Source organism: Podarcis bocagei, assembly GCF_964188305.1.
Source record: "Podarcis bocagei genome assembly, chromosome: 18".
In the NCBI taxonomy this organism is placed as follows: Eukaryota; Metazoa; Chordata; class Lepidosauria; order Squamata; family Lacertidae; genus Podarcis; species Podarcis bocagei.
The window spans coordinates 689616-704195 of record NC_138144.1 but is presented as its reverse complement, the minus strand read 5'-3'; the positions used below and the strand labels follow the sequence as shown (position 1 = coordinate 704195).

The 14580-nt window shown below is 51.5% G+C and overlaps 1 protein-coding gene across 1 annotated transcript in view; it reads right to left on the bottom strand.

The window, feature by feature from the left end:
• The window catches only part of CPAMD8 (C3 and PZP like alpha-2-macroglobulin domain containing 8), a 41500-nt gene extending 27284 nt beyond the window's left edge, over nucleotides 1–14216 (bottom strand). Inside the window, exons 1-14 of the mRNA XM_081177576.1 lie at nucleotides 14036–14216; nucleotides 9672–9823; nucleotides 9479–9501; nucleotides 8395–8560; nucleotides 7893–7945; nucleotides 7217–7234; nucleotides 6649–6703; nucleotides 6207–6320; nucleotides 4489–4573; nucleotides 4254–4362; nucleotides 3518–3745; nucleotides 1899–2069; nucleotides 1204–1332; nucleotides 298–472 (exon numbers count right to left, since the gene is read on the bottom strand). Of these exons, the coding sequence (XP_081033702.1) occupies nucleotides 298–472; nucleotides 1204–1332; nucleotides 1899–2069; nucleotides 3518–3745; nucleotides 4254–4362; nucleotides 4489–4573; nucleotides 6207–6320; nucleotides 6649–6703; nucleotides 7217–7234; nucleotides 7893–7945; nucleotides 8395–8560; nucleotides 9479–9501; nucleotides 9672–9823; nucleotides 14036–14124 (1567 nt within the window). The 5' untranslated portion in view covers nucleotides 14125–14216. The remainder of the gene's footprint in view (nucleotides 1–297; nucleotides 473–1203; nucleotides 1333–1898; nucleotides 2070–3517; nucleotides 3746–4253; nucleotides 4363–4488; nucleotides 4574–6206; nucleotides 6321–6648; nucleotides 6704–7216; nucleotides 7235–7892; nucleotides 7946–8394; nucleotides 8561–9478; nucleotides 9502–9671; nucleotides 9824–14035) is intronic.
• Between the last annotated feature and the right edge of the window lie 364 nt (nucleotides 14217–14580).

Genomic DNA, 14580 nt, shown 5'->3' with positions numbered 1-14580 from the left:
GGCACGGCCGGAAACTCCCCCCTGCCCGATACCGAACTGCAAATCAGGGCATTTTAAGGATACATGGCGCCGGGGTGCAAATATCTGCCTGGCACCCCGAGTTTGCCCCGTCCCAGGCGGCAGAAGGGTGGAGTCGGCCAGCTGCCTCAGCGTCTCGGTCGCCCCCGAACTTGTGCCTCTTCCCTGACTCAACTCTCGGGCCCCGGACTCTTGGCCTGGCGCCCCTGAGAGCCCAGCGCCCAGGTGCCCCACACCCCTTGCGCCTATGGGCAAGACGGCCCTGCCGCAAAGCCGTGCCTGGGACGTGGGTGACGCCTCCGCTCCCAAGCACATCCCTCTTGCTCCTTTGTCGGGTGACGTCCGAGGGCTGCACCCCCGAGAGGACGATGTTCCCTCGCGAAACCACCTCATAGTAGAGGGTGAAATTGCAGGGGCAGGTGGACTTCAGCACGACGGACGCCTCCTCGCCCACCTGGGGAGAGAGAAGGGATTTGAGGGATATCGGGGTCAGAGATCCCCAAAGACGCCCCCCAAAAACACTGTTTATGTTCCTACCCAGGGATCATGCTTAGATCGTGACTGTGGGAATGTTCAGGCAGGCAAGAGAGGATATATTGTTTAATTATATCCTTCCCGACTTGTGTTAACAAGTTCTACAATTGAGCAGAATATCATTCCCATTTTAAACGTATACAGCGGATAAGGTAGTTGCCAGGCTTGTTTAAGTCTCTAAAATAAGTTTCCCGGTAATTCCCCTTTAATGTAATGGTACCCCTGACCATTAGGTCCAGTCATGTCCGACTCTGGGGTTGCGGCGCTCATCTCGCTTTACTGGCCGAGGGAGCCGGCGTACAGCTTCCAGGTCATGTGGCCAGCAGGACAAAGCCGCTTCTGGCGAATCAGAGCAGCGCACGGAAACGCCATTTACCCTACCACCGGAGTGGTACCTATTTATCTACTTGCACTTTGTGCTTTCGAACTGCTAGGTGGGCAGGAGCAGGGACCGAGCAATGGGAGCTCACCCCGTCATTGCGGGGATTCGAACCGCCGACCTTCTGATTGGCAAGTCCTAGGCTCTGTGGTTTAACCCACAGCGCCCCCCATGCCAGGAGATGAGTGGCTCCAAGTGGAGGAGGGCCATCGAGGGGGGTCCCTAACCAATCCCCCCAGCCCCCCAACCTTGGCAACTGGGGAGAGGCTCACCTGGAAAGGCCGTTCCGGCATCTGAAGTTGGATGTAGCACTTGCTGGGGGAATACCAGCCGCTGATGGAGAGGAAACTGGGAAGGTACTGGTCCCCGGCGGACGCCCCTCCCAGGGCTGTGACTTTGGTCTGGGGGGGGGGAGAGAGAGGGAGGTCAGGCTGTGATCCGTTCCCACCCCCTCGCCTCTTAGAATCATAGAAGGGACCCCCTCCCCGAGACAAATATACCATATTTTCCCGCCTATGTTTTTTGAGCCCCAAATTAAGAATAATGGCAACATTCCGTGTATAAGAAGACGCCCAATTTTAAGCTTAAAAAAAACTGGGGGGGGGAATATAGCCTTATACAAGACTAGATTTGACGTTTTCATCCCCAAAAAGTTTTTGATTTGCGTTTCTACTGAAACGAGGCTGCATTTTAACGTTATATTGTTTTTCAGTTGTCTTTTAATCCATCGTTTTTCTACCTGGAGTCAGCCGCCCTGAGCCGGGTCTTGGCTGGGGAGGGCGGGGTATAAATAAAAATTATTTTTATTATTATTATTACAAGGAAAAATACGGTATTTTTTTTAAAAGGAGGGATCCCCCCCCGGGATCATCCAGCCCCCTGCCCCAGAGATATGAGTCTCCCGCTCTGCCGGCCCCCTGGTGGGGGTCTCCCAAGCCCCCCAGCCACATCCGTGGCTCTCACCCACCTCCAGCCAGACGTACTGGGCAGCCGAGGGGATGGAGGGGATTTCGAACTCCACCGATCCGCCGTGCGACACCAACTCGCTGGTGTAGATGTTGTCCTTGGGGGTGAGCTCAGCCTTGACCCGGACCCTCACGCCGTCCGCAGGGCTCCCGTCAGGGTACGTGACTTCCACCTGGCGGGGGGAGAGAAGGAGAGGCGGGAGGAGACGGATCCAGCCACTACGGCGCGTGGGGAGAAGCTTGGGGAGGGATGCCCCCAGCCCCAAAGTGGAAAATTAAAAAAATAAAATAAATTACCGCAAAACAGGAAACTAAGAACCTGCAGGTTGTTTAGCTAAGCAGCTGATCGGAGAGGAGGCGTGGGGGTTTAGGAATACAGTGGGACCTTGGTTCTCAAACGCCTTGGTTCCCAAATGCCGAAAACCCAGAAGGAAGTGTTCTGGTTTTCGAACGCATTTTAGAAGCCGGACGTCCGACACAGCTGTCGGCTATTGTTTCCGGGGTGCCTGCGCCAATCAGAAGCCGCGCCTCGGTTTCCGAACATTTCAGAAGCCAAATGGACTTCCGGAACGGATTAAGTTTGGCGCTTTTGCTTTTGCTCCTTATTTTGCGTTTTTGAGGCTTTTTCGGTTCATTTGTTTTTGTGACTCTGCGAAACCCAGTTCAGCTACTGATTGATTGATTGATTGATTGATTGTGTGACTGTGGAAATGGACAAAAGCCCCCCCATCCAAATCATGACTGTCATCAGTGCATGTCAGAAAAAATAATATTTTTTATTTTTATCATCTACAATACTGCCTTATTTATTTTATAGTACGGCACACTGATGATTGCTTTCATTTTATGGATTGATAGCCTCGCTAGATAGTAAAATTCATTTCAAATGACTGTTTTAGGGGTTGATTTTAAAAGTCTGGAACGGATTAATCCATTTTGCATTCCTTTCTATGGAAAAGCGCGCCTTGGTTTTGGAACGGACTTCCGGAACGGATTAAGTTTGAGAACCAAGGTACTACTGCAGGCATAGGCAAACTCAGCCCCCCAGATGTTTTGGGACTACAGTTCCCATCATCCCTGACCACTGGTCCTGTTAGCTAGGGATGATGGGAGTTGTAGTCCCAGAACATCTGGAGGGCCGAGTTTGCCTATGCCTGGTATATCGTATTGTTATTTTATTGCTGTGGCCAACGGCTGATGCAAATAAAGATGAATTCATTCATTCTGGATATCCTAAGGTAAAGGTAAAGGGACCCCTGACCATTAGGGCCAGTCGTGGCCGACTCTGGGGTTGCGGCGCTCATCTCACTTTACTGGCCGAGGGAGCCGGCGTACAGCTTCCGGGTCATGTGGCCAGCAGGACTAAGCCGCTTCTGGCGAACCAGAGCAGCGCACGGAAACGCCGTTTACCTTCCCGCCGGAGCGGTACCTATTTATCTACTTGCACTGGTGTGCTTTCGAACTGCTAGGTTGGCAGGAGCAGGGACCGAGCAACGGGAGCTCACCCCGTCATTGCGGGGATTCGAACCGCCGCCCTAGGCTCTGTGGTTTAACCCACCCGCGTCCCATCTTCTGGATGTCTTAGGACTGCTGTATTCCGGGAATGACGCTCAGCACTCACCTTCGCCCTGTACGGCAGGCCCGGCTTGAAGTGTTTCGGTGTCCCCCGGCTGTACTTGATGTCGACCAGCTGCTTCTGGACCGGGGTGGAGTCGTCGAAGGTGACCTGGCGGCTGCCGTCGGCCCCCGTGACCGTCGCCCAGATGCTCACGGTGCCGCGGAAATGCTCAGGGACGTCGGCCGGCATCATGTCACTCACGCACACGTCGAAATCCGCAGAACCGTCGATCTGAGGGAGGGAGGGAGCGCAGGGTCGCCCACACTGGCCGACAGCAGCGCCTCTCTGGGGTCTGCGGGGGGCATTCCCTAGCCCACGCCCCGGGGAGGCTGCTGGAAGTCAAAGCTGGCACCATGGGAAGATCCCAGAAGGGAATTTGGGGTATCTGCCTGGCGCTAATGGGAAACGCAGCCAGATGGGCAGGGTATAAATAATAATAATAATAATTATTATTATTACTATTATTATTATTATTATGGCAGAAGGCTAGATCTCCCTTTGCCTTAGTTGTGACACACTGAGATTTCCCTTTGTGTGCAGAAATCGAAAGCGCCGACGCCGAGAGCTCTGGATCGCAGCAGGGGGATGAAGAGATGAAAATGAAAAATATTCCGCGCAGAATTATAATTATAATACTTTTAAAAAAGAGAGAGAGCGAGAGAGAGAGTTACGGAATGGGCAGAAAAGGTTCCAGCCGCCGTTCCTCAAGCCGCTGTCCATCACCCCCTTGACCGCTCACCTCCATGGTTTTGAGGACCGGGTGGCCGGACTCATGCTTGTAGTAGCCGACTCCGTTGACCGTCATGTTGACGGCCAGACGGCCAGCGACTGGCTTCCCAAAAGTGTACCTGAGGGAAAAGGAGCGGCTTCAGAGAGGGGGCCCCAATCCGGCCCTCGCCTCTGGACCCTCTGCCCCCCCCCACAGCCAGCCAAGGTTCCCAAATGTACATCCCCCCCCCCGTCCCTATACTCACCTGGCGTGGACGGTCGCTTTCTCACATGCGCCGAGGTCCTGGATGTAGCGCGGCGGGTCGATGCGCACCTCAAATTTGGGTAAAACTGGTGGGGGAGAGGAGGGGGGGAGAGGTTGACCGCTGCCAACAGGGGGGCGTCCCGAAATCCCCTCTGCAAAGGGGGTCAGGCCCAAGGGGGGGTCTCCCAGGCCGGTCTCTTGAGACCCCCTCCTTAATGGGACCGAAGCAGCCTTTTCCCTTGCTCAACTCTGTTCATCCGTGGGGACTGAATTCTGGGTTAGATTTCCCACTCCTAAAAACTGGGAAAGTGGTACAAGACCGACCAAAACAGAGTGGCTTGCCAAATTATTGGAGTATTACAATGGGAGAAGTCAGAAGGATCTCAAAAGAGGAGATACGACAAGGACTGGAAGGTGTTTAAAGGATATTTGCAAAATCTGGTTGAGAAACCAGAACTCCTATTAGAATAAACGAGTTCCGCTACAAATACCGAAATATCCAATAATATGGATGATGATGGGTTAGATTGTCATTGTTTTATTTAATTGCATGATCTGCCATGATCCACTGACTGGGTGGGGGACTGTTTGCACCTGGCATTCTTGCTGGGAATGTTCATAGAATCCTAGAATCCTAGATTTGGAAGAGACCCCAAGGGCCATCGAGTCCAACCCCCTGCCAAGCAGGAAACACCATCAGAGCACTCCTGACATATGGTTGTCAAGCCTCTGCTTAAAGACCTCCAAAGTAGGAGACTCCACCACACTCCTTGGCAGCAAATTCCACTGTCGAACAGCTCTTACTGTCAGGAAGTTCTTCCTCATGTTTAGGTGGAATCTTCTTTCTTGTAGTTTGGATCCATTGCTCCATGTCCGCTTCTCTGGAGCAGCAGAAAACAACCTTTCTCCCTCCTCTATGTGACATCCTTTTATATATTTGAACATGGCTATCATATCACCCCTTAACCTCCTCTTCTCCAGGCTAAACATGCCCAGCTCCCTTAGCCGTTCCTCATAAGGCATCGTTTCCAGGCCTTGGACCATTTTGGTTGCCCTCCTCTGGACACGTTCCAGTTTGTCAGTGTCCTTCTTGAACTGTGGTGCCCAGAACTGGACACAGTACTCCAGGTGAGGTCTGACCAGAGCAGAATACAGTGGCACTATTACTTCCCTTCATCTAGATGCTATACTCCTATTGATGTCTTTTATTCCCCTTACAGTATATTAGTTTCACCTGTGGCTGAAATTATATTATGAAAGTATATTATGTGCTTTACAATTTGTTACCAGCACCAGTGACCACAGTATCGCATGAACACTGATCCAGAGTATATTTTCTACAGCGTTCCTATCTGCTTCCATGCATGTTTGGGTGTGTATTTTAGCTGTACATATTATGCATTTTATTTTATACAGACGCAGTCTATATTGTAATTTCAGCTTGTTAAGAAATGGAGCTGGATCGTATTAATTCTCATAAGCCTGGCTGGTGAAGAATTGATCAAGATTGGCTGATGAAGATTGGGTATCCGGAAACTCTGTTCCGGCGATATTTGGTGACAGACAGGAGAAACTTTGCATGATTAAAATAATAATAATAAAAGCCAATCGATGCTTCGAAAGATTGGAGAATTAGTAAAAACAATATATATAAAATAAGAAAAGAAGGCTCTGCCCCCCCCCCCAGCAATTCCACCAGCCGCTGCGCCAAAATCTCACCATACTTCTGGACTTCGAAGGTCTTGTTGTACACCTGGCCCTGCAAGGCGGCAAAAATGAGCCACTCTCCGAAGACAGGCTGGTCAGACAGAGGGAAGCTGACGTTGAGGACGCCTGCGGCCGGGGTGAGAAGCCGAGAATAAAATATAAGTTATTAACAGATATTAAAGATAGAGGAGGCTTCTCCTTGCCAGATGTGAAATTATATTATGAAGCCTCTCGTATTGGCTGGGTCAGGGAATGGAGAAAATTTTAAAAATACAGATTTATTAGATTTGGAAAGTCATGAAAGAGTTGGTTGGCAGAGAAAAGAGGGGACGGTCAGCCGAAAAGGCGCTGGGTCACTTCCAGCAAAAGAGGGGGAGAAAAAGGTTTGGCCTCTATTTCTCTTTTCTCCTTTTCGGGGGGACGGGCACCCCATTGCCGCTCCCTCCAGACTCACCGCAACAAACTGGCTTTAGGTTGTTCCATTCGATCATCCGAGACCCACGAGGATCCTGGAGAGAGATAATTTAATTCAATAATAATAATAATAATAATAATAATAATAATAATAATAATAATACAGTATTTGGCACTTTTGTTTTTGCTCTTTATTTTGCCTTTTTGTTTCTGAGGCTTTTTCGGTTCATTTTGTGACTGTGTGGAACCCAGTTCAGCGACTGATTGATTGATTGTGGAAATAGATAAAAGCCCCCCATCCAAACAATGACCGTCATCAGTGCAGGTAAGGGAGAAAATTAATTTTTATTTTTATCATCTGCAATACCGTCTTGTTTATTTTATAGTACAGTGCATTGATTATTGCTTTCATTTTATGGATCAATGGTCTCGATGGTCTCGTTAGAGAGTAAAATTCATGTTAAGTTACTATTTTAAGGGGTTGTTTTTAAAAGTCTGCGATGGATTAATCCGTTTTGCATTGCTTTCTATGGGAAAGCAGCGCGCCTTGGCTTTGGAACGCTTTGGTTTTGGAACGGATTCAGTTTGAGAACCAAGCCGGTACTCACCACAATGTAGGCTTCAACCTGGAAGGGGGAAAAGAGGGACGAGTTACTCACTTGGAATCCTGCATGAAACTTAACCCAAAAAAGCTTTTATTTAGTTCTTGGGTCAGCTAGTAATGCCTGCACGGACAGGCAGCAGCTTCCCAGGCGTTCGGACGGAGAGCCATTAAAAACAAAGTAAGAGGCTAGTCCTCATTGTTGTTGTTTTTTTAAAAAGGGATGAATTAAATGGGGCCTTCTGCATGCCCAGCAGCTGTCCTACCATTAAGAGCCATTAAGTAAGATTTTAGCCCTCATGGTTTTCAACAAAAAGAGGGCTGAATTAAATAGGAACTTAGGACATCGCTTAGTACCCTTGAACTCAGGGCAGCCTACACTGACCGGCAGCAGCGCCTCTGCAGGATTTCCAGCCGGGAAATACACCCCCCCCCCAGCCAAAACCTTACGCATGCCCAGCAGCTGCTCTAGCCGCCGAGCTACGGCCCTTTTGCCCTGGGAGTGTAGGAAGAGCCTCTCCTCTGTCGTTTTGCCAGGTCCTTTTTTAAAGCCATAAAAGTTGGTGGTTGCCTCAGGTGGCGGGGAGTTCCACAGGCCCCCAGCCTGGCCAGGTCCTTCTCCTGGAAGACCCCAGAGGAAACGAGCCCAGGATAAATATATATTATTACAGCCCCTTCCTCACCTTCTCATCGACGGGCCGCAAGTCCGGGTTGACGGTGAACAAGTTGATGAGCACTAGAAACAGAGAAGGAGAGGAGGAAATCAGAAACCAGGAAGAGAGGAAATTTAATTAGGAATGGGGGAAATCTACAAGCTGCACTGTAAACAGCTAAAAACTTTGGCAGGGTTTTAGGGACACTTGCGACGTATTAAAAATTAGGGTGATAAAGAAAAGGGATGGTTTTAAGTAAAACGGAGAAATGATAAGACGCAACAGATAAAAGGCTGATCAGAATGGAAACCATGGAGGGAAGTCTATGGGTTCAGGGCATCCTAAATGTTGGCGGTTCATGTTTGAATTTAATTGTATAACGTAAAACTGAATTTTAAAAGAAATCGAGAGAGAGGGAGAGAAGGAAAGGAGCACTCACGAATTGTGGAATTGGAGAGCTGGCGGATATTAATAAGCAATATATCCTCTCCTGCCCCCCTGAACATCCCCCCACGAAAGAGCAATCGCCCACCTTTCTGCTTCGGCTTGTAGACAGGTTTGTCGGTCTGGATGAAGACGGAGGCGCCTTTGCTGTCGATGGTGACCGTGGTGTGGTTGTGGAAAATGTAGCCCTCTTCCGCCAAGTGGCGGTTGCCCCAAACCTTGAGGTGAGCCTGGCCCCGTAGCCCCGGGGGCACCTGGTCGGGAAGGCAAATGGGAGTTATAGCGCCGCGCCAGGCACCGCCGAAGCTTAGAATCGTGAATCTCAGCTGCAGCACCCAGGACAGAGAGAAGGCCAGGAGTTTATAAAATCAGATGTGCTTTCTCCCTCCCTGGTATAGCGCCGGGGGGGAAGTAAGTGCGTGGTTAGCCTGCGGAACCTGCTGCCACTGGAATCTGCCGGGGTTATATGCAGGGGTTATAAGAGCTCTTTCTGCCAACCAATTTGCATCAGGGTGGATTTGATCGAAATCAAATCGATTTAAATCACTAGTCAGTGAGACTTGATTTAAATCTTTTTTTTTTTTTTTTACAGAAAGGTTCATTATTCTTGCTGGTATAATCTTAATATTTACAGCCGGATGAAGGCTTTGTTTTTGGAATAATAAGTAGTTTTTGCAGTTATATCAGAAATTACAGATTTGGTTCTACTCTTAGAAACACATAGACACATAATTATGAAATAATGGTGAGGTTTCATGAGTTAACTGCTTATTTTTGACAACTTTTCTGCTGCACTTTATTGGAAGGAGAAAAACAATCATTTCCTTAGTAACTATTTAACTGAAAAAATAACATTATAGCATATGTATCCATGTTTGTTAACTGTTGCAGTTAAACAATTAAAAAAACCCTGAGTTTTAGCACATAAGAAACTTAAAACAAATCATTTCCTGATGAACAACCTTTGGGCTACAATGTACCGGTAACTTAGAAAATCTTTAGAAAGGCATTTCCTCCGAAAGCATTTTATTTTTAAAAATCCAATTTAATTATTTTTTTTTTAAAAATCCGATTTAAATTTTTAAAAAACCCACTTTTTTAAAAAAAAAACCCGATTTTTTATTTTTTAAAAAATCATTTGTTTTTTAATCCACCCCCCGGTTTGTACTCACCTTGAGCTTGATGGTTCCTTTGCCTACAAAAACGCCGGAGAGAAAAAGAGAGAGAAAATGCAAGATTCAAAAAGCCGAACCGTATCGTGCCAACACGCCAGATTTAACTACAATATTCAACACACACAGACACACCGGCCTCAAGCCCAGCCGTGCCCGGGCGCCCTTTGCACGTACGTAAACGGGGGCCTACCCAAAACCGTTCCGTGCCCTCGCGCCACTGTCTCTCCCTTGACCGTCAGCTGGATCTGAACTGTCGTCTCCTTGGCCGGGTTGAAGATGACCACGCTGATGGTTTCCACTACCCCTGCCCGGAAGACCGAGGGCACGGCCACCAAGTAGCCCCTGGGGAAAAGAGGGAGAGAGGAAGGAAGTGAGAAGGGGCAGCTCTGGAAGAAGGCTCTGCGGCAGAACTGCTGCCTGGCAGGCAGAAGGCTCCATGTTCCATCCTCATATAATAAGAATAATAATTGGGACGCGGGTGGCGCTGTGGGTTAAACCACAGAGCCTAGGGCTTGCCGACTGTAAGGTCGGCGGTTCGAATCCCCGCAGTGACGGGGTGAGCTCCCGTTGCTCAGTCCCTGCTCCTGCCAGCCTAGCAGTTTGAAAGCACGTCAAAGTGCAAGTAGATCAATAGGTACCACTCTGGCGGGAAGGTAACTGGTGTTTCCGTGCGCTGCTCTGGTTCGCCAGAAGCGGCTTAGTCCTGCTGGCCACATGACCTGGAAGCTGGACGCCGGCTCCCTCAGCCAATAAAGCGAGATGAGCACTGCAACCCCAGAGTCGGCCACGACTGGACCTAATGGTCAGGGGTCCCTTTACCCAGCAGAATATTAAAACTGCAGTAAAGCATCAAACATTAAAAACTTCCCTAAACAGAGCTGCCTTCAGATGTCTTGTAAAAGTCAGAGAGTTGTTTATTTCCTTGACATCTGATGGGAGGGCGTTCCACAGGGCGGGCACCACCACCGAGAAGGCCCTCTGCCTGCTTCCCTGTAACCTCGCTTCTCACAGGGAGGGACCCCGGTGTCCGGGGTGGAGACGCTCCTTCAGGTCTACTGGGCCGAGGCTGTTTAGGGCTTTCACTAGAAAACCAGCAGCCCAGACTGAAGTTCCTTCCCTCCCCTTTCTCTCCGGGGCTTTCCCCCAAGCAATCGGAGACTGCGCCTGCCAGCAAGCCCACCTCTCCTCCGGCCTTTTCATGCCGCTCTTGGCCCTGGGAGACCAGTAGGGAAGGGAGATTCTTGCTGCAGGAGGGGGAAGAAACCGCTCTCTGCCTCTTGGCTTCTCTCCTCTCCTGCTTCTGCTCCTGCCTCTGATTCTGAACTCTCTCTGCCACCGATTCTCCCCGCTCACAAAGCCCTGTTCCCTCTTCCCAGCCCCTCCAGGTGGGAACAACTTAAAAAAGCGGAATGGCATGTAGACGGTGGTCCAGTCTTAACCCTTATTGCATTTGTGTCATCAGTGGGGCAGAATACATGGAAACAGAAGAAAACCCGCCAGCCCTGGGGAAGCCCCCCAAAGTTAACTATTCCCCCTTTGCCCGAGCGCTCGTCTTTCCTCCTCCCGCCTCGCTGCCTTCCCCTTTTGTGCTGCGTCTTTTGGTCCAAACCCACCAGTAACATGCCGCACATTGTACGGCGCACACATGCGATTCAAATTCTCCGGTCGTGATTCTCCTCCGCAGCCCCTCTCCCCGCTGCTCAGCCCATCCCATCCCCAATGGGCCTTCTTCGTGCAAGGCAGCTCTTCGCGTCATGCGCTTTTGGAAACATAATTCCGCTTCGCCAGCCGGGTCTCTTTCGCCGGAGGTTAACAGGCGCCCCGGGAGAAGTGAAGGCTGCCTTTCTCCCTCCTCCCCTCCAAATTCCAAACATTGCTCACTCCTGCCCCCTCAGCGGGATCCATCGCCATGGAGATCTCATTGCAAGAGATCTCCCAGGCGACAGGCAGCGCTCAGGACCGGCCCAGATCAAGAAAGCAGCAATGAGAAGCTCAAATCTGCAAAACCTCGACCGGTCTAGCGGGGCAGCCAGAGGGCAAAAAACCGAGGAAATATTTACAGTGTAAGGGTCTTTCGCCCGACGTGAGGCTCGAACCCTCAACCCCAAGAGCCCTGCACTCGACCGGCTGAGCTATCACTGGCTGGTTTTGTCCAGCTTACGGGAGATTTCCAGTTTTGTAACTTTAGGACTTGCTTCCTGGACGGCCGGTTTATTACACAGTATGAATGAACTTTATTACGGTCACAGACCAGGATTAAGAAAAGCATATAGATAAAATAGCAGTTGGGATTTTTGACCGATAATTGTTAGGGCAAATGAGGACAAGGAAACAGGCATAAAACATCCGAATAAAATACAGCACAGATAATGGATGGATAAAAAACCTAATAATTAAAACAGATAAGAGCTAAAAACCAACAAAGACACGCAGTTAAAAGAACTGTAAGAGCATAAGAACTAAAAGACTCGCAGATAAAACTATAAGAGGCTGCAGAGTAGAAGCCTCTGAAATAGAGGACACTCACAACGTTAAAAATTGCTGTGCAAATATGGTTAAAACAGACAAATAAAACAACATACAACACTAAATTTAGAAACAATGTACAACAATAAACTGTCCCAGGGAGTTGACTCAGTATCACCCATGGAACCGGGTTTGGGGCTTTTCACGCCAGACTATTTTGAGTATTTGTCTTGCTTTCTTGCGCGACGTTTATGCAGAGGTTAGACTATCATGGAATTTTAGAGTTGGACGTGGGGCCCCCAGCGGTCATCTAGTCCAAGCCCCTGCAATGCAGGAATCTCAGCTAAAGCATCGCGGACAGAGGACCGTCCGGCCTCCGCTTAAAAACCTTCAAGGAAGGAGAGTCATGAACGCCAAGGTATTCTGCCTTGGACAGACCCCACCTGGAATCTTGTGTCCAGTTCTGGGCACCACAATTGAAGACGGATGTTGAGAAGCTGGAAGGTGGGCAGAGGAGGGAGACCGAGAGGATCAAGGGTCTGGAAGCCTGATGAGGAACGGTCGAAGGAGCTGGGGATGTTTAGCCTGGAAAAGAGGAGAGGCTAGGAGGAGGTAGCAGAGCCACCTTCTGATATCTCATATGGAAGAGCCGGAAGGTAGGACTCGAACCCAGGGCTGTAAGCGACAAGCAAGGCGATTCTGACTCAACACCAGGAAGAACTTTCTGACGGTCAAGAGATGTGGGATGGGAGGGGGCAGAGAGGTTGGAAGGCCATCAGCCATGGCCGCTTGAGCTGAGATTCCTGCTTTTGCAGCGGGTTGGGCTGGATGACCCCTGGGGGTCCCTTTCCAAATCTACGATTCTGGGACACTGGGGCGTAATAGCCATGGGCAGCCTTGTCCGCCGTGAATTGGCCTCTTTAAAGCCACGCGTCAGAACTAGCCTTGAGGATTAAGCCTTCCTCTCCTCTGAGATAGACTGGCTCTGTCTCTGGAGGCTCCATTTAGGAATCCTAAGGGGAGCCTGGGCCGCTGGATGAGCCTGCTGTAACGGTTGCCTCAGAGGGAAGCCCGGCAGCGGGGATCCGAGTGCGAAAACAGCACTCCCTGCTGGGGAGGCCCAGAAACCGGCCGTCAGATTGGGGGCGAGAGGAGAGCTGTTCCGTCCTAACGGACCAGTTCGGAAATGGGGGGGGGGTCCCCTGCCCTTTCCCACACCCCGTTAGGGCAAAGGAAGGGTGCTGGGGAACGCAAAGCGGGAGTCAAAATTATACGGCACCCCCCCAAAATGGTGCAATGTTGTGCATGGAAGTTAGGGGCTCTGTTGGGCCGGCCAGGGTGCAGTTTGGCTTGGGGGGGCATTTCCTGGACCCCCATCCTTTGCGTGGGTCGGCAGGATGCGGCCAAATTCCACCCAGCACCTGAGGCAGGAAGATGCTCCTCTCGGCTGACAACCACAATCAGCCCAGTTGCGTTTGGGAGACGAGGAAGAGGGCTCTCTGCACATGATCAGGAACAAAGCCTGGGCTCATTCCTCTCTGCAGCCTCCCAGAGGCAAGGAAGAAGGCTCTCTGCACATGCCCCAGAACGCCCCCCCTCCCTGGTTCTTCCCCCTGAAGAATTCGCAGAGCAGAGGAAGAGGTCACTCTGCACGCGCTCAGGAACCCCTGGGCACTCTGCACATGCTCTGGAACACTCCTCTTGGCTCTTCCCCCTCTGCCTGCTCCAGGGTTCCCGGAGGCGAGCAAGAGGTCACTTTGCACGCGCTCAGGAACCCCTGTGCACTCTGCACGCGCTCGGGAGCGCTCCCCTTGCTTCTTGCAGCGAGGGCTTCCCAGAGGCGAGCAAGAGGTCACTCTGCACATCCTCAAGAGCCCCTGGGCTCTCTGCACACGTTCAGGAGAGCTCCCCTGGCTTCTTTTGCAGCAAGGGCTTCCCGGAGGCGAGCGAGAGGTCACTCTGCACGCGCTCAGGAACCCCTGTGCACTCTGCACGCGCTCCCCTCCTTCCTTCTCTGCGCGCGCTCCGGAGCCCGGGGCCGGGGCGCCTTGGGGACCCCCGGGGTCTCTCGGTCGCCGCTTCCCTCACCTCCTGTCCGGGCTCGGGGTGCAGATCCCGCAGAGGCTGCACAGCGGCAGCAGCAGCAGCGTCCAGGGCGCGCGTCCCGGAGGAGGCATGGCCGGGCGCCCTTTGTTCCCTCGGGAGGCCGCCGACGCCCGAGCCGGCCAGCAGCGCCTCTGCCCCGGCCCTGCGCCTCCGCCGCTGCCCGGCCGCCTCCAGCCCCGCCTCGGCCCGGGGCGGCCCGCCGATGCCTCCGCCTCCGCGCTCCGCCTCCCACGCGCGCTCCCTTTGTTCCGGGGAGGCGCGCGCCCCGCAGGACCCACGCCGCGGGGAGGGGCGCGACAGACCCCCGGGGGTCCCCGCTCAGCAGGGTCGGGGGTCTCCTCCTTCTTCCCCTCCTCTCACAGGAGATTCCTTCCTTCCTTCCTTCCGCGCGCAAAAGCGCCGCGCGTAAAAATCGGGATTCTCCGAAGCAGCGCCGCTCCAACTTTGGGAACCACGTTTTTTTGCAAGATCTCTCTTCGCAAAAGTTCGTAGTGGGAAGCTGGTACCCCGCTCGAAGCATCTTTTCA